At 33.0% G+C, this 24510-nt stretch overlaps 2 protein-coding genes and 2 non-coding genes across 4 annotated transcripts in view; 1 reads left to right on the forward strand and 3 right to left on the reverse strand.

The window, feature by feature from the left end:
* LOC106110384 overlaps positions 1-9272 on the reverse strand; it is a 45388-nt gene extending 36116 nt beyond the window's left edge. The window contains exon 1 of the mRNA XM_013292211.1: positions 9211-9272. The gene's annotated coding sequence lies outside the window, so the exon portion shown is untranslated. The remainder of the gene's footprint in view (positions 1-9210) is intronic.
* A 10190-nt stretch (positions 9273-19462) lies between these two features.
* On the forward strand, positions 19463-23106 carry LOC106110293 (trypsin-like). Its single transcript, XM_013292058.1, has 2 exons — positions 19463-20084; positions 22811-23106. Exons 1-2 carry the CDS (start codon positions 19463-19465, stop codon positions 23104-23106), a joined length of 918 nt encoding a protein of 305 aa, XP_013147512.1.
* Positions 21213-21284, reverse strand: Trnam-cau. Its single transcript has one exon. It is a non-coding gene; the product is annotated as a tRNA-Met (tRNA).
* On the reverse strand, positions 21649-21720 carry Trnam-cau. Its single transcript has one exon. It is a non-coding gene; the product is annotated as a tRNA-Met (tRNA).
* Positions 23107-24510: the final 1404 nt, after the last annotated feature.

Below are 24510 nucleotides of genomic sequence, written 5' to 3' on the forward strand. Positions count from 1 at the left end.
TTTGCATCATTCATACTATTATATAGTCCAGTATAGTTAATGGCACGATACGATTTCTTTTGTCTCTTGGGTACTTTTTGATTGAACATTTTATTTAACCGAGCAGAATAAGTATTGGAGCTCAGCCAAAGGCAACGATTGTGGCAAACCAGATAACGAGTCAGATGTACACTATAAGTTTTGTGGAAAAATAATACGAATTATCTTTATGTTTAGTTTTAAGAAATTATGTTATGAAGTATTTATCACATATATTGCAGACTAGATTTAATGGAATTAAAAAAAAGTAAGCCTATGTGTTCGCCCAGACGATTCTCAGTCTATGTCAAATTTCATCGATTTCCGTTCGGGCGTTTAGGCTACAAACTCTAACAAACATCCATCCATCTAAACTTTCGCATTCATAATATTATAAATAATACTTATTTAAAAAAAAGGTAGGCATATAAATATACGTGAATAGAAACGTTTAACCGGAGATTTCCGCTGAAACAAACAATATTTTATCTTTAATAAACAATAGTAAAATACCACAATAAAAATAATAATACTGCAATAAACAACAATAAACTAACTCAGTTTTATTTGATAGAATGTAAGAGAAAAAAATAACACATTTGTAAAATTACGTTATAACAAAACAACTAACAAAAATTCCAATGCTTGAAAAGGAATTTGCTTAGATTTTTAAGATAAGATAATTAAAAAAAACTAACCAAGTAGTAATAATAAGAAAGCAATAAAATTAGATAATGTCAATATTTATCAATCACTTTTTATTACTAAGACGATGTAACTAAAATTGGCTTCTACTTCACATCGCAGGTAAAGGATTGGCTACGGAAGTTGGCAAGATGCCGAGTAACAACGTATATTATACGAAATGCAATATTTCAAAAAGGGAAGGCTCTTTGCTTTAGTGATAGAATATTAAAAGTGATATTTCATTCTAGCTGTTGCCCGCGACTTCGTCGACGCAATATTAAGATAAAAAAACTAGTATATAATATGCCCGTCTATATCAGCTATCCTTCAGTAAAAGTCCGGTGTAAATGGGCCCAGCTGTTTTGGAGGTTGCCCGGAACAAACGCGGCTTGCAGACAGACAGACAATTTTTTTTTAAACACGATTTTCGTTATCAGCAACGCAAATACATCTTCCCGAAATCTGGAATATTTCTTTTGATATTACAAACAGACACTCCAATTTTATTTGATGTATACCCATAGAATAGATATAAGAAAGATAACCTCAAGACACTACGGTTTACATTTCGAAAACTCACTTTTAATATTCTTAATTAACTGATTTGAAATATCTCAATCATTAAAGAAACCTAAACATCACTTACCTTTTACTAAAGATTCGATCTTAAAAAACAAGCATAAACGACGCTAATAAACTTTACAAAAGCAGCCTTTTTAAGTCTGTAAATTATTATTTCTTAAGTGCTTTGTCTTGTTTATTAAAGAAAGCCCCAAGTTAACTGAAGGTAAAAAAGTTATTACCTTCTAAATAGAATGAAATTAATTTAACTTTTTATGATATTTTATAAGTTTTTAAAGACGGATTAGTTTAGCTAATGAAGTAAAAAATTATATTTTTTTATATAATATAAGGTGGCAAACGAGCAAGCGGCCACCTGAATCCACCGAAATGGAAAGCGACCGCTGCCCATAGACATCCGCAATTGCAGATACGTTGCCTACCCTTAATTGACGGAGGAGGAGACACACATAAAGAGAACATTTCCCCTTCCTATGCGTCTCTAATAAGTGATTTGTTAGTGTTAAGTTAACCTATGTTTCAACGGCGTAAAACTAAAGTTACTTAGTTCAGATATGCATTTTATTAAGTTATCGAATCAAAAAGACTAACGAATGGTTAAATGTAGCTGAGAAACCGGACATTAATGAAAAGCTTCGACATGTTATATCAAAAATGAAGGATTCAAAGTTCTGTTTTGTTAAATATTTTCAGACTTTGTTTTAGAAAGGAAAATAAAAAGAGGTCCGCTGTTACATTTAGAATGGTGGATCGTAAGGGTCGGAGGAAACTAAGCTATTATCCCATCCGGTCAGATAGATGTAAAAGGCACGAATAAGGTCCGCTTCCACTAATATAAACAAATACATTCATATTTTTGACAAGAAGTTGGCAACTGAAACGATATTTAAATAACAGCGACTAAAAGGTACACTCTTAAAATACAAATTCCTTTAAAATTATGACGTTGTTACATTGTAGATGGCGTTACGAAGATAAATGTTTAAAATTCGTTTCAATGTTCGGCCGCTAATCAATAAACGTTAGCAGTCGAATGGAAATAAATATTCGAATATGGATTTAGTTCACTGCTCTCTTGTATTTAATTGATTGAGTGACGTAACTCAAGTCACCTACATCAGTGTAGTGTATGAATATTAATGGATATGTATGTGTGTAAAACTTCGAAGTATGCAGTAGATTTGAATTTAAGCTTACAGAAGTGTTTAGTAGATTTTAAATTATTAAATTAGTATAAAAAAGGCTGAGAAAAAGCGTTTTTAATAGATAAATTATGACTAAATTGAATTTTTAACAGGTCACAAAGTAAACTATTTCTTTTCCTTTTTTTTATGAATAGTGATGTGCCAGATACCTGTATTTTTTAATGGAACTTAACTATAGTAAGAACAAGAAAAGTACATATGTAAGTTGTAACAAGTTCAAGATATGGGGTAATATTACGCTACTTCGACCCAACGCGTCTGTAACTTTTAACCTAATTTAAACTTCTGCAAAACTTGAAGTGAAAACTATGAATAAATTATCTTTGGAACACTATTTGGTAGCACTTCTCTGTTTTATGTCTTTCATGTCTATGAGATCTCAAACGGATTTCTACAATTTCAATTTTTATACCTAAAATTTTGGAATCTACAATTATATTGCAAAGGGGAATTATTGATATTTTTATATTTGAATTAACTCAAAAACTATTGTACCGATTTCAAAAATGCTTCCGCCATTAGAAAGCCACATCATTAAGCAATAGAAACTATATAAGTGATTTTCTTTAATTCCGTGCGGATAAAGTCGCAGGAATAGGCTTGATACATTTTCCTTAAAATCTACCGCGATCCGGTTTGAGATTTGACGCATTATGACAATGAATAAAATTAAAAAGTCACTCACTATTCCACTGGATGACGTTATTGTCGACTTTTTAAAGGACATTAATATAACTGTTACAACGTAATTAAAATTAAACACTCAGGTCACTGACCCCACAGAATGGCGCGCTATTCCAATACGTCTGAATGACATTGACAGCTGTCAGATAGAGACGGGACGTGCATGTTGATGTTCTAGTGTTGCCCGATTTTCGTCTTAATCTTATTAATATTATAAATGCGAAAGTTTAGGTGGGTGGATGGGTGTTTGTTAGAGTTTGTAGCCTAAACGGCTGAAAGTATCTTGATGAAATTTCGAATTGATGTAGAGGATAGTCTGGAAGAACACATAGGCTACACACTTTTGTTCTTTTTAATTTTTAACGTTTGTTTTTTCCACGCGGACGGAGTCGCGGGCGGAAGCTAGTAATACAAAATGTACATTCTATATATTATGTACGTATGCGTATGTTAAGATGGATGTGTGTGGTGACAAGAATGGATAATGTGAATTAAGAATGTGTATATTAGAGGTAGTTTGAAAGTAGCGCCAGTGGTGGAGAAATTAAGAAGCAAAAGGTTAGCGTGGTATGGACATGTTATGCGACGAAATGATGGGGACATAAATCTGGAAGTGTTAAGAATGAATTTGGATCGTTACAAAGGTAGGGGAAGACCGAAAAAAATATGGATGGATTGTGTGAAAGAGGATATGCTCAAGAAAGGAGTGGATTTAGGGATAAGAGCAAGTTGATGATGATGACTTTCTACATAGTAAGATCGAAACAAGCATTTAGTATATCCGAATATTCTGAATTACTTTGTGAATTAAGAACAGTTTTCAGCCTTTAGCCCGATTTATAAACGTGGGAGTTATCGTTCACCACTTCACAATTTGTCTAGACAAATTTTAAATTAAACAACTTCTTAAATTGTCGGTGACATGAATACTCATTAACTTTATATGTATTTACAGACATACAGACATTGCAGCTGGGTACTATTTGACATGCCGTGTTGACGCAGAGATGTAGAATATTGATGTAGATTCCAACCGTCATAAGGGTGAGTATATTCAGAATGTAAATAAGCTTTATTATAACACTAGCTGTTCCCGTGCGACTTCATCCGCATGAAATTATGAAAATTGTTTTATTATTTACATTTATCAAATTCAATTGCAAATGTCAAGATGACATGACATGATGACAAAGCATGACAGCCTTGCTTCCTTGATGTTGGCAGCAGATTATGATTTCTTTCCCACGTTAGGGTTTTTATCCAATTTATTTACCCACAAGTTTAATAGCATGAAAATATATAGCCTAAAGCATGACGTAAGTGTAGGACTTTTTATTACAAAAATAATTATTCAAAAGTATGCTGTAATTGCTTACATCTTAAGCCACAAAGAAGTGTGTATTTACGCTTTATTATATTAGTATAGATAATCTCTTTTATTTAGCAAGCGGTTCAGATAGGCAGGTACGATTGTTTAGACTGCGCGCGTAGCTTTGACTAAACTATCGGAACTGTTTAGTCGCGCCTTGATTCTTATAAGCTTAAGGTGCGCACGCTACTCGATTTTTAATTGTGCAAATAACATTTGAATGTGCTGCGAAACAATCGACAATCGCACAACAGTTTGCGATAGTTTAGTCAAATGTCTGCGCCTGCTTTTAGGATTTTATTAGTGAGAGACCTTGACTTTTATAGTTTCTGCAATTACATTGTCTAATTTATCTCCAGTGCAGGGGTTGCGCACCTTTACGTATAACGGTCATATTCTAATTAATTGTAGAGCTCATAGACGTGCTATCAAATTATTTCGGTTTTTGTATATTGGTAGTATTTGATTTAATACATATTTCACATTGTTTCCGTAGTGTTCAATAAATTCTGTGATTCAATGATATGCCAAAAATATTATACCCCTTTCCATTGGTTTAACACCCCTGGCTCATGTAAGTCATTTTAAGCTTGGTATACTGATATCCATTAGCGAACGAAGCTGTTAAATATTTGAGGCGTACTGGCGCAGCGCTGACGCGACTCCTCGTTATTGATGGCCGAGTTTATTTTGGCTACCAGTATGACGTCACGACTATGACGCGCAGAGTATTTACGTTAATTACACGTCATTTGCATTGTATCCCTAATTATTTATAGTAAAATGAGGTGAAGTATATATAGAGAGTACCTAATTATATTTGACTCTGTTTAAATTGAGAGATAAACGGTTACATAAATTTTCTAACTGTTTTTATTATAAAAGACAAACAAATAAGCATAATCGTATAATAAATTACAGTTTCCATAGAGAAACATGTAAACCATAAGAAATAATAGACAGGACAATAAATGACTTTTATTAGTCTTATAAGAAAGACAGATTTAACATTTCCCTTACTTGATGTTTGATTAATTTAGGTATCCGCTCTGTGAACATTTTAATATCTACATTCGCCAGTCGGACTAGTTAGTGAAATGTGTATCAAATGCAGCCACAAGGCACATACGGAATCGATTCTCTTTGCAGTTCGGGATGATTGGAATGGCGAGAGGGAATTGAGATATTCGTGCATTGATGGATTAGTTGCTAAAGTTGCTTTTAAAAAGCTAAAGTTGTTTTTGATAGCTATTCTAATGATAGTAATGAATTTATTTCAAAAATAAATTGTTCTGTAACGCTCAATCATGTTACATGACGATGTTACACTGCATGACGTACGTTGGTACCTTAATAGCAGTTAGCAACTAAGATAGAATCTCAGTAGAACTTTAGTATAAGAAAAAATCATCATCATCATCACCAGCTCACTATACGTCCCCACCGAGGAGCTCAGAGCCTACTAATAAGGGGTGTCTAGGCCATAGTCAACCACGCTGACCCAGTGCGGGTTGATTGACTTCACACATATCTTTGAATTTCTTCGCCGATATGTGCAGGTTGCATTACGATGTTTTCCTTCACCGTAAGAACGTCGGGTAAATTATGTACATATAAAAATTCGAAAAATCCAAAATCACATTGGTACATGGCGGGATTCGAACTCAAGATCTGTAGATTACAAGTCAAGTGTTTACACCACTGAGCCACTGACGCTCCTAAGAAAAATTAACCATTTGAAATTCTATTATGTTACTTGATAATAATAAAATTAGATTGACTATATTAATTGTAGACCAGAAATAATATTCAATTTCTATAGTAAATTAGTTCGACCCGAGTCTTTGTTTTTAATTAGCGTTCGTTTACCTTTTAAATTGCTGTACAAAGAGTCCAATTAATAACCATCGTACCTTTCACCGCGGGAAATAATGACGGGCGAAACGCTTTTAAAAATGATTTACTATGAATAACATTGATCTATAGTATTGTCCGTAGTAATTCGACATGCTTAAAACATCGATTATTTTATATCGAATGAATCGACTGAATCGAATTCAGTTATTATGAAAAATCGATTTTCTATTTCGATTTTGAAGATCCTTTATACATGATTTTGACATATTCCGATTTAATTTACCAACTAGCATTCGCCCGAGACTCCGTCCGCGTGGCTAAAACAAAAGCATGTGGTCTATGTGTATTTCCAGACTATAGTTACTCTAAATCTGTGCTAAACTTCATCGAAATCTCTAACAAACATACATGCATCTATTTAAACTTTCACATTTATAATAGAGTTCAGTATTAGAGAGTTCAGTTGAAAGATTTTTCGACTTTACAATGACCACTGCGGACACCCTTGCTGGTTCTTTTGTTAAAAAAAGTTAAAACTATATTGCGCGTTTTAAATAGTAGGTGTAAACGACTCTTAAATAAAGGTCGCACCACACTACTTCAGTCGTTGGAAGTTTAGTGTCAAGTGACTCTTGTAACTGCTTCCCGACCCACAATAGTGTTTCGTTGAAGCTCAGAGGCAAGTGAAAGAATCTATTTATTTTTAAAATCGTGTCAACTATCCAAAGTAGAGTTAAAAACAAAGGTCACGAAAATGAAATTTACAGTCGACACAGATTACTTAACGTGTACAGACACTGTGTCTCAAACTGTGTACTCCATACATCTCTTGCAGTTGTCATATCTGAATGCACACTTCTTGGCCTCATTTTACATACAACTCATACACACTTTCCATTCATACATACAGACATTGAAACATACTCATTGATTTCATTTACTATACAAGAGATATCTTAGTGGTAGTAGTAGTAGGGGCTACGGTTTCTGCAACTCCACGACTGGCGCGTATTTTACATACGAACAGGACCTGGATTACTTCAGCCATTCCAGTTCTCCGAAGAACCCCAAACTTTATATTGCTGGTGATCTCCGGGAGTAAAAGTTATCTTACTAATATTATAAATGGGAAAGTTTAGATGGATGGAAATTTGAGAAAATTTACAAGGCCGTCGTAAGACCTGTCATGATGTATGGATCTGAATGTTGGGCAGTAAAAGGAACGGATGAAAGGAGACTACACGTGACAGAAATGCGAATGTTAAGGTGGATGTGTGGGGTAACACGAATGGATAAGATACGAAATAAGTATATTAGAGGAAGTTTGAGAGTAGCCCCCGTAGTAGAGAAGGTAAGGAGTAAAAGGTTAGCATGGTATGGGTATGTTATGAGGAGTGATGAATCGCATGTTACAAGGAGAATGTTAGTTATGAGCGTGGAAGGGTACATCGGTAGAGGTAGACCTAGAAAGAGATGGATGGATTGTGTAAAAGGTGACATGATCAAAAAGGGAGTGATGACTGAGATGACGTATGATAGAGTTATGTTCAGGAAAAAAATAAGGAGATGATGATGATGATGGAAAGTTTAGATGGATGGAAGGATTGTAGCTTAAATCGCTTAACGGATCTCGATGAAATTTGGCTTAAATGTAGAACATAGTCTTAAAAAACATAGGCTACTTACTAAGTTTTTATTTAATTCCACGCGGACGGAGTCGCGTAAAGTGTAAAATAACGGGAAAATAACAGATAGGTTTTATTTCGTTCACATAAAAATATTCCATTTGTTTCATATTGCATTACATTTGGGAATCCGCGAGTCGAGTTTTTATCCGAAATTCATATTAAAGTAGATACCAATTTACTAATGGATATTTCGTTTAGGATTATTCTATTTGTGTCTGTACATATATCATTCTTTACTGTGAAATAGTTCTAACATTTGTGTTGTTTTTTTTTAGATAATAAAAGTGAAATATAGTTACAGTCTATACAAAGCTTTAAGCTATATTTCAAGAGCTTGCAAGCAACGCCTACTAGATTTATTATGCAATTAAATGTAATGCCTGTATTTACATGTACACTTAATTCCAGCAGACACGGTGCTTTAAGGCATATTGTAGACGATTAGGTTATAAATAAAACGTTATTTTTTCAACTAGCTGTTCTAATATGCTGTGATTGCTGACATCTTAGGCCCCAAATAAGTGTGTGTTTACGCTTTGTAATAATAGTATAGATGTCACAATACTGTTGCTCGCGACTTCGTCTGCGTGTAATTAAAAAAATTTAAATACGTGTTATATGTGAAAGAATTTTTAAAATCTGCCGAGTAGTTTTGGTGTTATTCCAATACATACAAAAATCCAAAAATACGAATCTTTTCTCTTTATAATATTAGTATTGATAAAGAACAGAATTATCTTACTTGTATTATAAATGCGAAAGTTTAGATGGATAGATATATTACTTCATAAATGCAGAACTGCATACCAGATCTTGTTGAAATGTGTCACATATGTAGAACATAGTCTGGAAGAAAGTAGAGGCTACTAATTGTGTTTTTTTTTTTTTATTTTGAGTTCCGTACGAACTGATTTATATAAACCTTCATTCTTTTTTCATAATTATTTAAAAGACGAGCTTTTGGTTACCTCGGCTTACTCTATTTGAGTAATATACGGTCTTATGGTTAATTTTACTATCTATCTGTAAATAAGATTTATCGTACCTGTAATTTTTGTTTATTGTAAAATGTCATATCTAAATTAAATAAATCTTTATAGATCTATGGTAGATTACTTACATGAAATATTTATATATGATGAGTTACAGTTTTAACCATAAGTAGTGTTTGAAACATTTTCCATCCACATAACACTGCAACATCTGTTACCCACAAAATCTAGAACATTATTATTCAACACTAATAATTAAGTTTAAATTTATTTATCACGAAAGAAACTATTTGACAGCGACAAACACGACCACCCGACGCGAAAGCTTTCCAGCTACTGAAGTTCTGAATAACTTACCGACATTATCATTTGTAAAGGCTCACTGTTTGTTTATTGTAAAGATATTTGTATTAATATAGTTAGATATCTGAATGTTTTTCGTTATTTATACAGTTTTTACAACAAAGACGTTGAAGATTGTGGTTATTTATTTAACGGTTTAAAAGGTATATTCAATATTGATAATATTTAAAACATGTCATGGTTTAAAAGTGAGTTTTCGTTGTGATAACACTTTTATGAAAACAGAGATAAAAGTTTTTTTTTGTTTTATAATATAATGTGGCAAACGAGCAACCGGCCACCTGAATCCACCGATATGGAAAGCGACCGCTGCCCATATACATCCGCAATTGCAGATGCGTTGCCTACCCTTAATTGACGGAGGAAGAGACGTACATAAAGAGGACTTTTCCCCTTCCTATGCGTCTACTCCACCGTCAAATCCACTTTTCCTTCCCATCCTGTCCTCTTAAGAAAAGGGTGGAAAGGGAAGGGGACTAAAATTAGGCCTCCGGTACCACACTCATCAGACGAAACGCGGAATTTTTATCACTTCGCGCCTGTTTTTGTGTGGTCGTGGTATTACACCGGGCGAGCCGGCCCATTCGTGCGAAGTTGTTAAAGCGGGCTCTACCACTGTTATGTTTTTGTATAGGTTTTATAACAATGACTGAATTAATAGACTTTATGAGATAAGAACTTAATTTAAATGTTTTGAAAATCAATTAGTAAGTTACCATAGATTTTTACGTTTTTTTATTGCTTTCTCTTTGCAGTTTTGTCCTTTGTACAATAATTGTCCGATTTTCTTGTAAATAACGTTCTTGAGTCGATGGATGTGAAAGATTCTATATTAGATCTTAAGATTGATATTTTATTATCGTATCTTTTTCTAGGTCGAAGTAAAGGGAAGTTATTTTTGTAAATAACTCTCATGGTTGTTTATTATAAAACTATTCTATATTATAAAACTAACTTATTTTCTCCGATTCTACTTTTTAATTAAAGTTTTCAACATATTTACATACAATAATTTAAGAACAGTAACGGTTTTATTATGAAAACGTATTAAGATAGAGTAATAATATAATTTCAGGGTAATATGACTCGAGGGTACTCTAAAGGTTAGATTTCTTTGCACAATTTGCGGCCGGATTTCGTGAGACAGAACTTTATTTTCGTCTACCTGAATTTAGGTCACCTGCTGAAACCGAATACCCTTTGTAATCAAACATAAAATTGTATATTATCTTTTATTACATCGTACTAACGTATAATATACTAGCTTTTGCCTGCGAATTCTTCTGCATGGAATAAAAAAGTTGACATTATTAGTTATAAGAGATTATTTTCTATATATGTGCAAAATTTTAGTAACATGTGTCAACCCGTTGTGGAGTTACTGAGTAGCATGAAGGGAAAGTTTCCCACGGGAACCGTACACATTCACCGGGATCATGTAACCTATGTGTTCTTCCAGATTGCGTTTTCCATCTATATCAAACACCGAAATGCGTAATGCCGTTTTGGAGATATCTACTGTTGAACAAATCTACCCATCCTAACTTATTTTTGATACTAAAGTAAGTGTCCCACTGCCAAACTCTAGCACAAGAACATGGTCTTGAATTCCTCTCTTTCATCATCATCAATAGCTCACCATACGACCTCACCAAGAGCTTGGAGCCTACCATACGATAGGGTGACTAGTCCATAGTCAACCATGCTGGCCCAGTGCGGCTTAACTTCACACATATCTTTGAATTTCTTCGCCGATATGTGCAGGTTACATTGTAAGAACGTCGGGTAAATCATCGTTCATCTCTTAATAGGTACCCTCAAAATCCGGTTCGTAGTCAGTAATGGTACACTACAATACAGTACAACTATTATGCAAAAATACTATTTTTTAATTTATTTATCAAGTTAGTAGTCTATATACTAATACAATTTCACCAATCATTTTAACTTTATTGTACTTTCTGGCAATCAACAGCTAAGCTTGTCTCTACTTAAAATTGAACGATGAACTCAAAGTAAGCTTTTGTGGTTAAGTTGCTTTGTGTAATTGATGATGGAGGTTTGGCACTGAACTCAAGTTAAATGTAATGTCAGTTAACGTTGTCCGCATTGCAGAATATATTAAAACTAAGATCTTTAAATACGTGACCATCATTGTCAACGTTGTGAGGTCGAAGCAACGGTTTGTCGTCTACAAAAATGATCTGCCAATCGGTGTTTCTGTCGTCAGTTTCTTAATATTGTTCGTCAGTATATTATGCTCTATATGAATGTATATTGGTAGATTTTTAATATCACAAAACGCTAACTTAATGGTGTCACGCAAAAGTCTTTTTTTAGCATCATAAAAGAGCATTGAATAATGTCATATCATCTTTAGCTTATAACCTCTAGATATTCAAGCTTTAATAATATTATTACTATGCTTTTTATCCACATATATCTTTATTTCTTATTCTCTATAAAAAAAACATTTTATAAGATTTGTATAATAATAAATTAAAACGTGTAATATGAAAATAGAGCACCACCGGCTGCGGAATCCGATATCTCAAACAACCAGTCAGGGCTCCAGAGACAGGAACCTCACTATGCGTGCGGTTTCTAAAATAACTGCCTTTTGAATCGGGCCCTTAATATAAACATTCATGTAAAAACATATTAACTACTGGTTGTCGTTGATTGGACGAAATTTACAATAAAATTGGTTGATTAAAATGTATTTGCAGTTAACATTAACTTTGACAGTTTCTCATGTTTATTTGTTAGTTAAACTCCCTTTAAAAAGAGTTAAAACATTCCATATATTATTATTATTCCATTAACGAAACATTCAATGAATACTTAGTACTAGCTTTCGCCCGGGATACCGTCCGCTTGATATAAAAAAAAAAACAAAAATGAGTGGCCTATGTGTTCTTCTAGATAATCCTCTACATATATGCAAATTTTCATCGAAATCCGTTCAGCCGTTTAGGCTACAAACTCTAACAAACATTCATCTATCCATCTAAACTTTCGCATTTAATGAGATTATTTAGTTAATATTTCATTTACCTTTATTTCGTGAATATAATTTAGAATATTACATTGGACGACTGATCGTTCGATTTTAGCCTGAAGCGTTTCTTATAGAAATCTTTTGTTCAAGGATTATTTCTCACAAAGTCTCTATTGTGTGTATTTAATTAAATTAGAATTGAACAATGTAATTGATAAAGCCTTTGTTAAATCAGTACAAGTAATAAAGTCTATATTAAAAAAAATATATAACAAATGTATGTAATGTCTGTCTTGTACCTTGATTTTATTTAAGTATTTTTTTTTCTACATAAAGAAATTAAGTTATTATTATATTTTAAACACTAATAGCTATTTAAAGGCCTAGTTGTTTTAAGATTTATCTATTACTAGCTTTAGTCTGCGACTCCGTCCGCGTGGCATTGAAAAAAACAAAAGTGAATAGACTATGTATTCTTCCAGACTATCCTCTACATCTATACCAAATTTCATCGAAATCCGTTCAGCCGTTTAGGCTACAAACTTTAACAAACATCCGTCTAATCGCATTTATAATATTAGTAAGATGTAAGATGGATCTCTTAATAATTAATCAATTTATTACATCCAAGTGCTTTTATTATCTAATAAATTATTTTATTAACTATAATAAAAATAATCCTCAAAGTGATTTTGATTTAAATAGGTTAGTAATAAAAATCGATCGGCCAATCGCGTGCCTTAAGGTTGTTACCCTCTCCACGAAATTATATCGATTTCGGAGTAAGCATTCGCAAATGTAATTCGGGTTGATCTGATAACAAAAATATGTATTGCATTTTGTAACACTTTGACTGCTACAAGTTCATTAATGTACCCATCCGTCATCATCGACCCATAACGACGCTTAACCCTTAAAAGCCAGATTTTAAATCGAATTTAAAAATGTATACATGTATCTTTTACTGTGTTTTTTACGGGAAAAAGAGTAGAAAAAGAACAAAAATATATCTATTTTAGTTATGCTTATTTTTGTTTTCTAACTTGAAGATTATCAGTCAAAGCTGACATAAACAGCGTAATAATAAAATAAAATCGATTGTGCCCAAGCGATTTATAACCCCGGTATCAAAGAAACTTCAGGTATGTAATGGTTAAATCTTTGCATGCGCAGTCAACATTTCTAGACAACCACAGAAACTGGTAAAGGCAAATAATAAAATATTAAAAGAAAAAAAAGTTAAATGTAAACTACCTATTGGGCCGTATAATATAACACTAATCTTGCTTAAGTGGATACAAGAGCAAAATACAATATCAAAATTGGCACATCGCCAGAGAGCCAACATATTTATGACTAGCTGTTCCCGTGCGGCTTTATTCGCATGAAATTATAAAAAAAAATTGCAAATGTCAAAACTACCATTACCTTAATAACCTTGCTTTCTTAATGTTGGCAGCTTGTAGTTTATGGTCCCTTTCACACACGAATATTTTTTTGAATATACTTGTCCCCTAAGTTTATTAGCGTGAAAATATATAGCCTAAGAATAAGAATAAGAATTATTCAACAATATGCTGTGATTGCTGACATCCTACGTCATGAAGTAGTGTGTGTTTACTATTTATTATATCATTATACATATAAATCTATACTATTATAATAAAGCGTAAACACACACTTCTTTGTTGCCTAAGATGTCAGCAATGACAGCATGTTTTTGAATAATACTTTTGTAATAAAAAGCCCTACACTTACGTCACGCTTTAGGCTATATGTTTTCACACCATTATACTTAGAGGGTAAAAATTTTGGGTAAAAACCCTAATGTGGGAAAGAGACCATAAGTTGCTGACAACATCAAGGAAGCAAGATTGCCAAGGTTTGTAATGTCATGTTATTTTGTCATTTGCTATTGATAATTTGACAAATGTAAACAATAAAACATTTTTTTATAATTTCATGCGGATGAAGCCGCATGGGAAGAGCTAGTTAGACAATATAAAGCAAAGTTACACTGCTCTTAAATTATATTATCCCCAGTGCGGGACGCAGATGTTTTACGTTTTATTTCCGCTAGAGAGCGTATTCCGTATTACGCTTTACGTGTTATGTGAAGGTATTTACTGTAAACATTATGAACTCAATTTTAGGGAAAAGGGTCTGGAGGTTATACTTAAAACATCGCATTAGTTTTAAGTTATGGTTTTTGTTATGAAGGTTTACATTTCGGAAACTCTATACGTTAATATTTAGTATAACTTTATTCTCACACTGTGTCACACAATAGTGACGGGGATAAATTGTGTAACGCTGACTTTATTTGTATAGATATTAGTACATAAAAAAGACATCAACGCTGTAAAATATATTAAAACAAGGGTAAATACCGATTTAATTTGGTTTAAATCGATTAAGGCAACATCATTGATATGCATATTCATCGGGCGAGAGCTTACTGGTGCACCGCATTTGTTAAGCTGGTAATACACAGCCGTGAAAGCGATTGCGAAGCTTGTGTTAAAAAGAGTGACTTGGATTACATTTTGCTTTCAGTTATCGTGTCGTAACGAATTAAATCTGCCCTTTTTAGACGAAGTGCATTCGCTTCGATGCGATTCTATAATGAAGTTTCTTAAAGCATTAGCGATAGAGAATTAAAATTGGTAGATAATGTGCCATATTTTTTATGATTGCCTTTTCCATCCTTACGGTCGAATAATACAACTTTTTGTCTATGATCTGTCATATTAAAAAGAAAAAATACTCTAATCCTGTTTCGCTGTCTATAAATTTGTTCTTGGGATAAGAAGAACACCATTTTATATTTTACAACAATGTTTCGGATAATACACAAAAATAGCTTCGTTTTCGTTGTGTGTGATAGGTTTTATCGTTTTAATGGAATTGACGTAACGAGTTTGATGTTCGAGTTGGCAACGTTTTTATTAATTGCATTTATTTTGCACACATTTTAAACTTTTCTTTTAAACAACGAATATTTTCAAAATAAAGAGTAATAGAGTGACCCTACTTTATGGTAGGCACCGAGCCCCTCAGCGGGGACGTATAGTGAGCTGGTGATGATGATGATGATGATGAAAGAGTAATATGAATGGAATATTTGTGAAACAGCATTCTTTTATAATACAACTTTTCAAATCAAATAAAAACAAAACAACTACCTCGCTTTTTGATTATCAACCCAACCTTTTTATATTAGTCAAAAAAATATATTCGATTTCAAAATCTACACTAAGACATTTCTTTAGCGATCAATTAATTACTCTACGTGTAGTAAAAGGTAACATTGTATACTTATCTGAAGTTCAAAAGCATGTAAATGAAGCTTTTTAAAATATTAATGTAATCACTTAGCGCCTGATAAATTAATTACGCGCCAGCGTTGTTCGGTTGTTCCGTTTCGACATGCCTGAGAATGATTTATTAAATATGCAATACTTGATACGGTATTACATGACCTATATAACTGGCCAATAAATCATTTAATTTAATTTTCTGTAATCTATCTTTTCGAGAATACATTTGTAGGCATATATATTCCGTTCTAAGTGTGCCAAAGGTTTTATACGATTGTTTATGGTTTTTTAGTGTTAACTAGTATTCTCTTTTCCCGACTGTACCTTGTTTTACACCCTTAATAAAGTGTCGCAGTGATCGCGTAATAAGCGCCTGCTGTAAACAGATACGCAAATGTTTTCAATTAAACAGAATTGCGTGAGCGTGAATAAGTGAACACTCAATGAGATACGATTTAAATGAGTTCAAAAAGAATTAAAGCGGATGTTTTCACTAATATAAAACAGAATGATCAGTGTTTTACGATATCGTAGAATTTTGTAAAAGGTCCAACCCTTCTCGAGTAACAAATTTAAACAGTTTATAGGCTAAGTTGTATCTTGTTATGACAATGGCTCGTTTGCATGTTGATTAAACGAGTCTTGTTTCGTGTTTGTTGTTAATTTAAAGAGAAAACAAATACGGTTTCATTTTATTAAAGTACCCTTTGCCCGGTAATAATATAGTGAAGAAAATGCGAGATATTGGTAACTAACTCGTGTTTTTTATACAAATTCAATATGAAATAAATAAAGAATAGACTTTAATTGATGTATCACCTTGTATTATGGGCATCACCAGCCCTACCCCTCTGGTACAAGGAGCACTAGTGCCCCCCACTCCCTACAGAATCGAAGAAGGTAAAATATATTTAATAAATGCTTAAAATAAGACCATATTAACAGAAACTTTCCCCCACCCTAGACCTAGGCTAGATCGTATTGATATACAAAACAGAATTACTAAAGAATCCATACAAATTTATGTTTTATATTTTATCTGAAAAGTTCTTAAATTTAGTTGTCCCTTTTACCATATCATGACCATAATATGGTGATACAGATCAAAACCATATTACTATACTCACCACACGATTCAAAAATAAAAAAAAATACTTTAAGAGAAATTCCTCGTGAAGTGTGGTACGACGTTCCTTCGTTACATTTCTTGCACGAATGAAACACTTTTGACACGGTCTACCAACCATGCAGCTCGAACAAGATCTGATAGCGAGTAAAGTTTTTGTTGCAGTGAAACGTTAGGTTAAGCGTAATACACACTGGCTTTAATTTTACTAATATTTAAGTACAGGGACTAAATTATAAGAAAGTGAATAATCATAAGGTATTTAGTAATAAATTACTAACTCTAAGAATTTCTTTCATCAATTGAAGTATTACGATGCCTGTAAGAAGGGAAAGAAAGTGTTAAGTTGAAAGAAATAGCAGAAACGGAGCTCTGTATCTTGGATAACGTAAGTAACGCAAGTAAGAGAACAGATTCCACAAATTGATTTTGCAACAGCAATTGCTGCAACAGCTGGTTGTAATCTATTTTGCTTATTTGTCAGGATCCGTTGAAAATCATATCAAGACTTAGTCTTTTGAAATTCTAGGTCTTTTGCTAGCTGTTTCTTAATGTTCAATGTAAAACAATCCTAATGTGCAATTTCGTCACGCTAAGTTTTTGCTGAATGTAACTGTAGTGAGTAGACCAATCGGAGCCTTCGGTCTGAAACACGATGTTAGTATTTTGTTTAGTAATGGCATATAAGAAGTTGGGTATAGTTACTGTTGGGGAGTCCGATGTTGCCGAGAAGACCGGCCGTGGCGAGGGGCCGGACTCTATCCTCGCTGTATTGTCATATTCACAGACGTAGAGAGGCCTCTGCTTCGTGTATCAGCTTGTTAATATTAACCTCCCAGTAGTTTAAATTAACCGTATGTATGCGTTAAGATTAGGGACCCTCTTCTTCACCGTAACCGGTCGGCGGCATATTTGACTTCCTTTTGTCAAATTTTTCAATTGAGCATCTGGTGTTAACTAATCGACATCAATTAGGCAAAAAAGCCATCATCATCATTGATTCTGATCTGAGATATGTCAAGGTTCATCTGCGCTTCTATGTATTTAAGAAAGCTAGCAGTTATGCTGGGGCAAACCCACTCTCTCTTCTTTCAGAGTCAAATAATTAATGACTGTCATAAGTATACAATGGGGCAAAAGAACATTTTTTTTAAATGTTAGTAGATTCTTGTTAATTTACTAATATTTCCTTTAACCATTCCAACTAAGCTCTAGGCTTGTGCTAGGATATGGTCCACGGAAATAGTCGAATGGCGGGATTCGAACCCTCAACCGCAAGATCGGTAGTCCGTACCCCAAACCATAGGCTATTGGCGCTTTGATCTAATGATTATCCTCATATTTAAATTTACCAGAGGTAATGTTGCTTAGCCTACGAATTGAGAAGGTGCAATTACTCTTTTTATGTTAATGTTTTTAGATATTCAATAAGTTGGATCGACTAATCCAAGATTCAATATACAAATTGTGATCGTTTTATGAATAAATAAAAAATTACTAAATGTGGGATGAGCAAATAAACGTTTTTCCAAGAATTGATAAATTTTTTAATAAACCAATCTTCAATCAAGTTTGAAAGAACATCCGAAAGACGATACTTAAAACTTCTCAATTTGAATCCTAAAGAAACATTAGCAATAATTTAATAATCTAAATTATATATAACATTTAATCTTACACTTATAAGTATCTGGATTTTCATTGCAAAAAAGCTGTAGAATTTTTTCAAGCAGTAACATTGCTTAAACTTCGTGGTAAGGCGCTACGCATTAACAAGTTAACTTGATTGAAAATACAGTTATGGAATGACTCAAAAACGTCTAACAACAGTTAAGATAGTTAAAAGATTATCAGTTTATTAAAAAATCATTTAATTTTTACGATTCCAAGTTTTACAAGCTATTTGACCATGAGAGTTTGAAATATGCAGGTTACCAACTAAAAATTCCGTTTAACGCTTGAAGAAAGAATTTAAAGTACATTTTTAAATAATGTTAATAGGTTCTTGTTTGGACGTTTCTATCGGAATGTAAAGATGCAGAGACAAGCCGAAGACAGGGAGGCATGGAGGCAGCTCGTTGATGACTCGGTAAAGGCTTATCAGGGCAAGCACGACCTTCAGCAATGAAGAAACGAAGAAGAAGAAGAAGAAGAAGTAAAGATTCAATTGTTTATTGATTTATATTAAAATTGTAGGCCTTTGTAATTTAACTCCGGCATTACTTTAGGGGATAATAAAAATCAACTTAGACATCGGTGTTTAAATGTTGGATTGTCATTGGAACTTTTTCATGTATAAATTGATTAAAATTTACATGGAGTCTAAGTATCATAAATAGGTAAATATATGACGACCGTACTTCTATTTTTATTACTATGTTTTAGTTCCTCATTCATTACGAGCATAAAACTAGATAGAATTCTGAAAAATTTTGATAAAATGAATATTACCTTTTTAATATAAAGCATGTAAGAATGCAGGAAGTCGCTGATAATATGCAGTTATTGGATATATATAAAAATAAATTCAGTTCAATATAGTTCACATCTACAGTAGCATTACTTTCAAAATGTTTCTTCAGACGAAGTTCAAGTATTTCTTTGCGTTAATTTGTTTTATAAAATCATCAAAAGCATTAGATTGGCGTGTCTTCGGTGGACAGGATTTGCGTTACGAGTTGCATACTTCTTTAGTAAAACTAGAAGTGCATGCATTGAGAGAAACATATTGCAGTGGATCAATTATCAGCAATAATTGGATAATATCATCAGCGCATTGCAAAGAACCAGGTACAGTCTCTATAACCGTACTCCACGGTTCCAGAAATGGCTTAACAGCTATCGCCACTGTTTACAACAAGGATATAATACAACATCCAAATTATATACCTAAATTGACTACTCCACAAAATATCGGTATTGATGTTGCATTATTGCGTATTAGACAATCTATAATTTTCGGTCAGAATATAAATGCGATTAATTTAGCTACATATGGGGCTTCAGTTGGTGAGACTGGTATTATCGCTGGCTATGGACATACAGAACCTAATCTTAAAGCACCAAGAGAAGGACCAGTAGTTATAACACATTGTCCAGTCTTCGTTAGTAATGTAATTTGTACCCAAGGTCCTGTGAGAGCAGGACACGGTGATTCAGGAGGACCTTTGATCTTGAATGGAAGAATGGTCGGTATTACATCAGCTACTTGTACAGATGCACCAATCAATAATATGTGCTTGTCGTCTTACACCAGTGTTGTGGCAAACATGAAATGGATACAATTAGTTACTAATATGGTATTTTAATTGAAGGAAATATCAAACAGTTAGAGAACATATATTTATGAATATGGAAAATACGATTTTATGTATTATAGATAAATGCTATGCATCTAAATAAATGAATATTACAATTATATGTTATTTTTCTAATCCATGCTATTATAATAAAGCGTAAACACACACTTCTTTGTTGCCTAAGATGTCAGCAATTACAGCATATTTTTGAATAATCCTTTTTTTAATAAAAAGCCCTACACTTACGTCACGCTTTAGGCTATATATTTTCACGCCGTTAAACTTAGGGGTAAATATTTTGCATAAAAACCCTAATGTAGGAAAGAGACCATAAGTTGAACAACCAGCAATCAACATCAAGGAAGCAAGGTTGTCATGGTTCGACATCATATCATATGATTTTGACATTTCCAATTGATAATTTGACAAATGTGAACAATAAAATATTTTTTTTATAATTTAATGCGGATGAAGTCGTATGACAACAGGTAGTTTAAACTAAAGTCTAAGGTAGGTAGGTAGTTCCAAATACGCAGGGATGACCCTGAGACCCTTCATAAGATACAACATATATTTTTGGAAATTTAGGTTTTCCGAGCATTTGTAGGCAACAAGTTTGCTGCGTAATAAGTTTAGTACTAAACCCGTTGAAGTTAAACGGTTGGTTAGTAGGGAATCTTATCTACATAGGTTTGTCTGTTCGGAAGCATCTTTGCCGCCTCTATAAAATGATTGTTAATACATACCTTTTTTATATAGTATGCAAATACAACAAAGGGCTAAAGCTGTTGATACGATCAATATTTTAAAGTACCATGAGAGTATAAAATTGTTTTTTTTAATTTTATGTTGTAACAAATAACTGGAATGAAAATACAATATCAAATGTTGCAATTATTAAAATGTTTAATTACATGGGTTTTTAACGTCATTTTATGTAAAATATTTTGGCTTTTGTTATTATCTCGAAAAGTATAAACAAGGCAAACTATAGACATATAAAAAAAAACTAATTTGATATTAGCAGAGCGTGGTTTCGATCCACGGACCTCTGGGTTATGGGCCCAGCACGCTTCCACTGCGCCACTCTGCTTGTGATATCCTGTAGTCAAAGCAAGGTACACATATTCTTCATTTCCACTTACGCCCGTAACTCTTTCCGCGTGGATAAAAAAAACAAAAGCATGTTGCCAGTGTTCTTCCAGACTATACTATACATCTGTGACAAATTTCATCGATATTCGTTCAGCAGTTTAGGCTACAAACTCCAACATCCATCCATTCAAACTTTCGCATTTATAACATTAGTAAGTTAGTAAGATTGCAGGGTTATAAGCTTGATCTTGCGTAATACAATTTTTTAATCACTTATGTAAGTCTCTGCGATATAGATTTTATTATTATGTTTCTAATTAATGCAATGCAAAAAAGTAGATATATTTTAACAAAAAAAAGGTTAGCAGAGCGTGGTTTCGATCCACGGACCTCTGGGTTATGGGCCCAGCACGCTTCCACTGCGCCACTCTGCTTTCTATCAGCAACTACAAAAATGTTATACTTATTTTTTATATTTTTTAAAACCTAAACGGTAAAAATGTTTTACAGTGATTTTAAATTACATAAACAAAGTTGATCGAGTGTAGGAAATATACTGACATTATAAAGAGGAAAGATGTGCATTTTTGGACTATTTTTTGTGTTGACAATACTCAAAAACTACTAGGCCAATTTTAAAAATTATTTCACCATTAAAAAGCTACATTATTAGTGAGAAAAGAAATAAAACGAAAACCTTGATATGCTTATAGTGCAGACCAATCTTAGTAATATTGTAAATGCGAAAGTTTAGATCGAAGGATGTTGGTTAGAGTTTGTAGCTTTATTTGCTGAACGGATTTCGATGAAATTTGGCACAGATGTAGAGCATAGTCTGAAAGAACAGATAGCCTATATACTATTGTTTTTTAATACCACGAGGACGGAGTCGAGGACGAAAGCTAGTGTATAAATAAATCAAATAAGCAATGACTATCGCTTGGTAATTTTTATAACCTAAAAATAACACAATTTAATGACGTTTTAAAAAGGTAATTAAAATTATCTATATTTTATGTATAAATGTGTAAAATAATAGAACATTTTTCATAATCGTTAAAACATGAAAAATGTGTTTCCGTGTGTTACATATAATAATACTTTTATATGTCAGTTTTAAAGTATCAAGAACATTAGAGTGGCGTGTATTCGATGGTCAAGAATTACGTTACGACGTTCACAGTTATTTAGTGAAATTACAATTCTTTAGATATAATATCACAAGTATTGGGACATCCAGTAGCTCGATAATTAGCAATTCATGGATTATAACATCAGCGCATTGTATCCAATCGAAACTTCACACTATTATAGTTTTACACAAAAGTGAATATAACATGAGAATCATAGCAGAGGTTAGAAAACATGATGTATACAGCCATCCAGCTTTCATACCACACCTTGATACTATGTCAAATAGAGAAAAGGATATCGCATTATTATTCATAAGACGAAAAATAGAATTTTATTGGCATATTAAACCCATAAAATTATCGTTAATTCGTCCAAGGATCGGTGATACAGGAATAATAGCTGGTTTTGGAGAGTCAGAAGTATACCTAACAGCTCCTAGAGAAGGTATTGTGATCATAGATTCATGTCCAGAAAAATCCAGTGAAAGAACTAGAAATATTTGTACCATAGGTTCTGTTAGAGCGGGATCAGGAGATTCTGGAGGACCGTTGATTTATAAAGGGAAATTAGCCGGATTAACATCAGGTGGATGTGTGAATGTTAGAAAAAATAACATGTGTTTGACTGTATACGCTAGTGTGGAAAGAAATATTGGATGGATATCAGCAATCGTTAGTAGTGTCTAAGTAAAGAAAACTAATATAACGTAAGATAATTTTAATTTTTACTAACATTAAAAAGAGAAAACTTTGTATTTTTGTATGTATTGAAATAACTCAAAAATTCTTTTACTATTAAGAAGCTATGTTATCATTGAGTAACATAGGCTATATTTTTACCTTCTACGCTGACGAAGCCGCGAGCAATATCTAGTACATATTGAATTAAGTACAGATAAAGACGGAAACAAAATATTTTTACTTACATCACAAAGATATGACAAACATAAGAATATTTAGAAAAAAGGGCAAAAGTGTTATACAGTAGGCGCATGGTGTAGGCGACCTTGGCTGTTTCCCATTGGACCGATCGGTCTATGTGTTAAAATCACATTGTCTCGATTGACAGTAGATTGATCAGTCCAACGGGAAATACAACTATTCCATTTGTATTGACTTGGAAAAAGAAATCAAGAACAATACTTAGGATGTTTCCTTGTCTTCCTATACTTAAGAACAATGTATTAATATCCCTTTCAATACGAAATTCGCATGCATATAATAACAGCTGTAAAATAAAGTCATTCTTAATACTAAGATGTTTATAAAATACTATCTGCGAGTTCATATTGTGTGACGAACGACCCAATAACTATGCTAAAGTGTTACGCCACGTATTATGACGATTCATGTAACTTTTTTAGTACAGTCGGCAACAAAAATAATAGAAATTAGTATTAGAAAAAATATAAATTCTGTTTATTTAAGCAATAGATAGATTCTATAAATGTAAACATTGTTTTTTTTTTAATTTTCGTCGCGACTGTACTTTCGTTTAAAACGCTTTTTGCGCTTGTTGAACTCTTACATCACAAGCGTATCATCGCGATCAGTAACTTGTGATGTAAACAGTTTACACGCTGTAATATGAGCCATTACTAGTTAAACATACGTATAAAATTGTCCTCTCATTCATTTGCTTTGTAAAAAATGAGACAGCAATATGTGGATAGCAATAATACGACTTAGGTTCCTTCAAGAAGCGAGCCTGTCATTTCCTCAAAGGCCGGCAACGCATCTGTAGTTCCTCTGGTGTTCTCGCCGCTCGTTTGCCCCCCTTTGTTATAAAAAAAAAAGTGTATGAGTCTGCGAACTCAGTTGTAAGAGTTAACGCAAACCAGAGCAATAAATTGTAACAATTTGCATGACGAATTTCTCCCTAATATCTTTCGTCAGATAACTGCGTCATATAATGTACATATGACGTGATTATATAATTTTTTTATAGTTTTTTTTTAATTATATTCCATTATTTTAACAGTAGATATATAGACACCAAGAAAGCAGCTCGTAACTTATCAAATAAAATGTACTTTTACTTTAAAAGTGTTTTTGTTGCATTTGTTTTAATGAATATTTCTGAATCTATTT

The sequence above is a fragment of the Papilio polytes genome, unplaced genomic scaffold (assembly GCF_000836215.1).
Source record: "Papilio polytes unplaced genomic scaffold, Ppol_1.0 DF820678.1, whole genome shotgun sequence".
Classification (NCBI taxonomy): Eukaryota; Metazoa; Arthropoda; class Insecta; order Lepidoptera; family Papilionidae; genus Papilio; species Papilio polytes.

Bases quoted from the DNA above. Each gene is read 5' to 3' on its own strand.
- LOC106110293 (XM_013292058.1), top strand. From the start codon at position 19,463: ATGTTTCTTCAGACGAAGTTCAAGTATTTCTTTGCGTTAATTTGTTTT. The intron at 20,085-22,810 runs GTATTACATCAG...TCGGTGATACAG, and splicing joins CTTGAATGGAAGAATGGTCG to GAATAATAGCTGGTTTTGGA.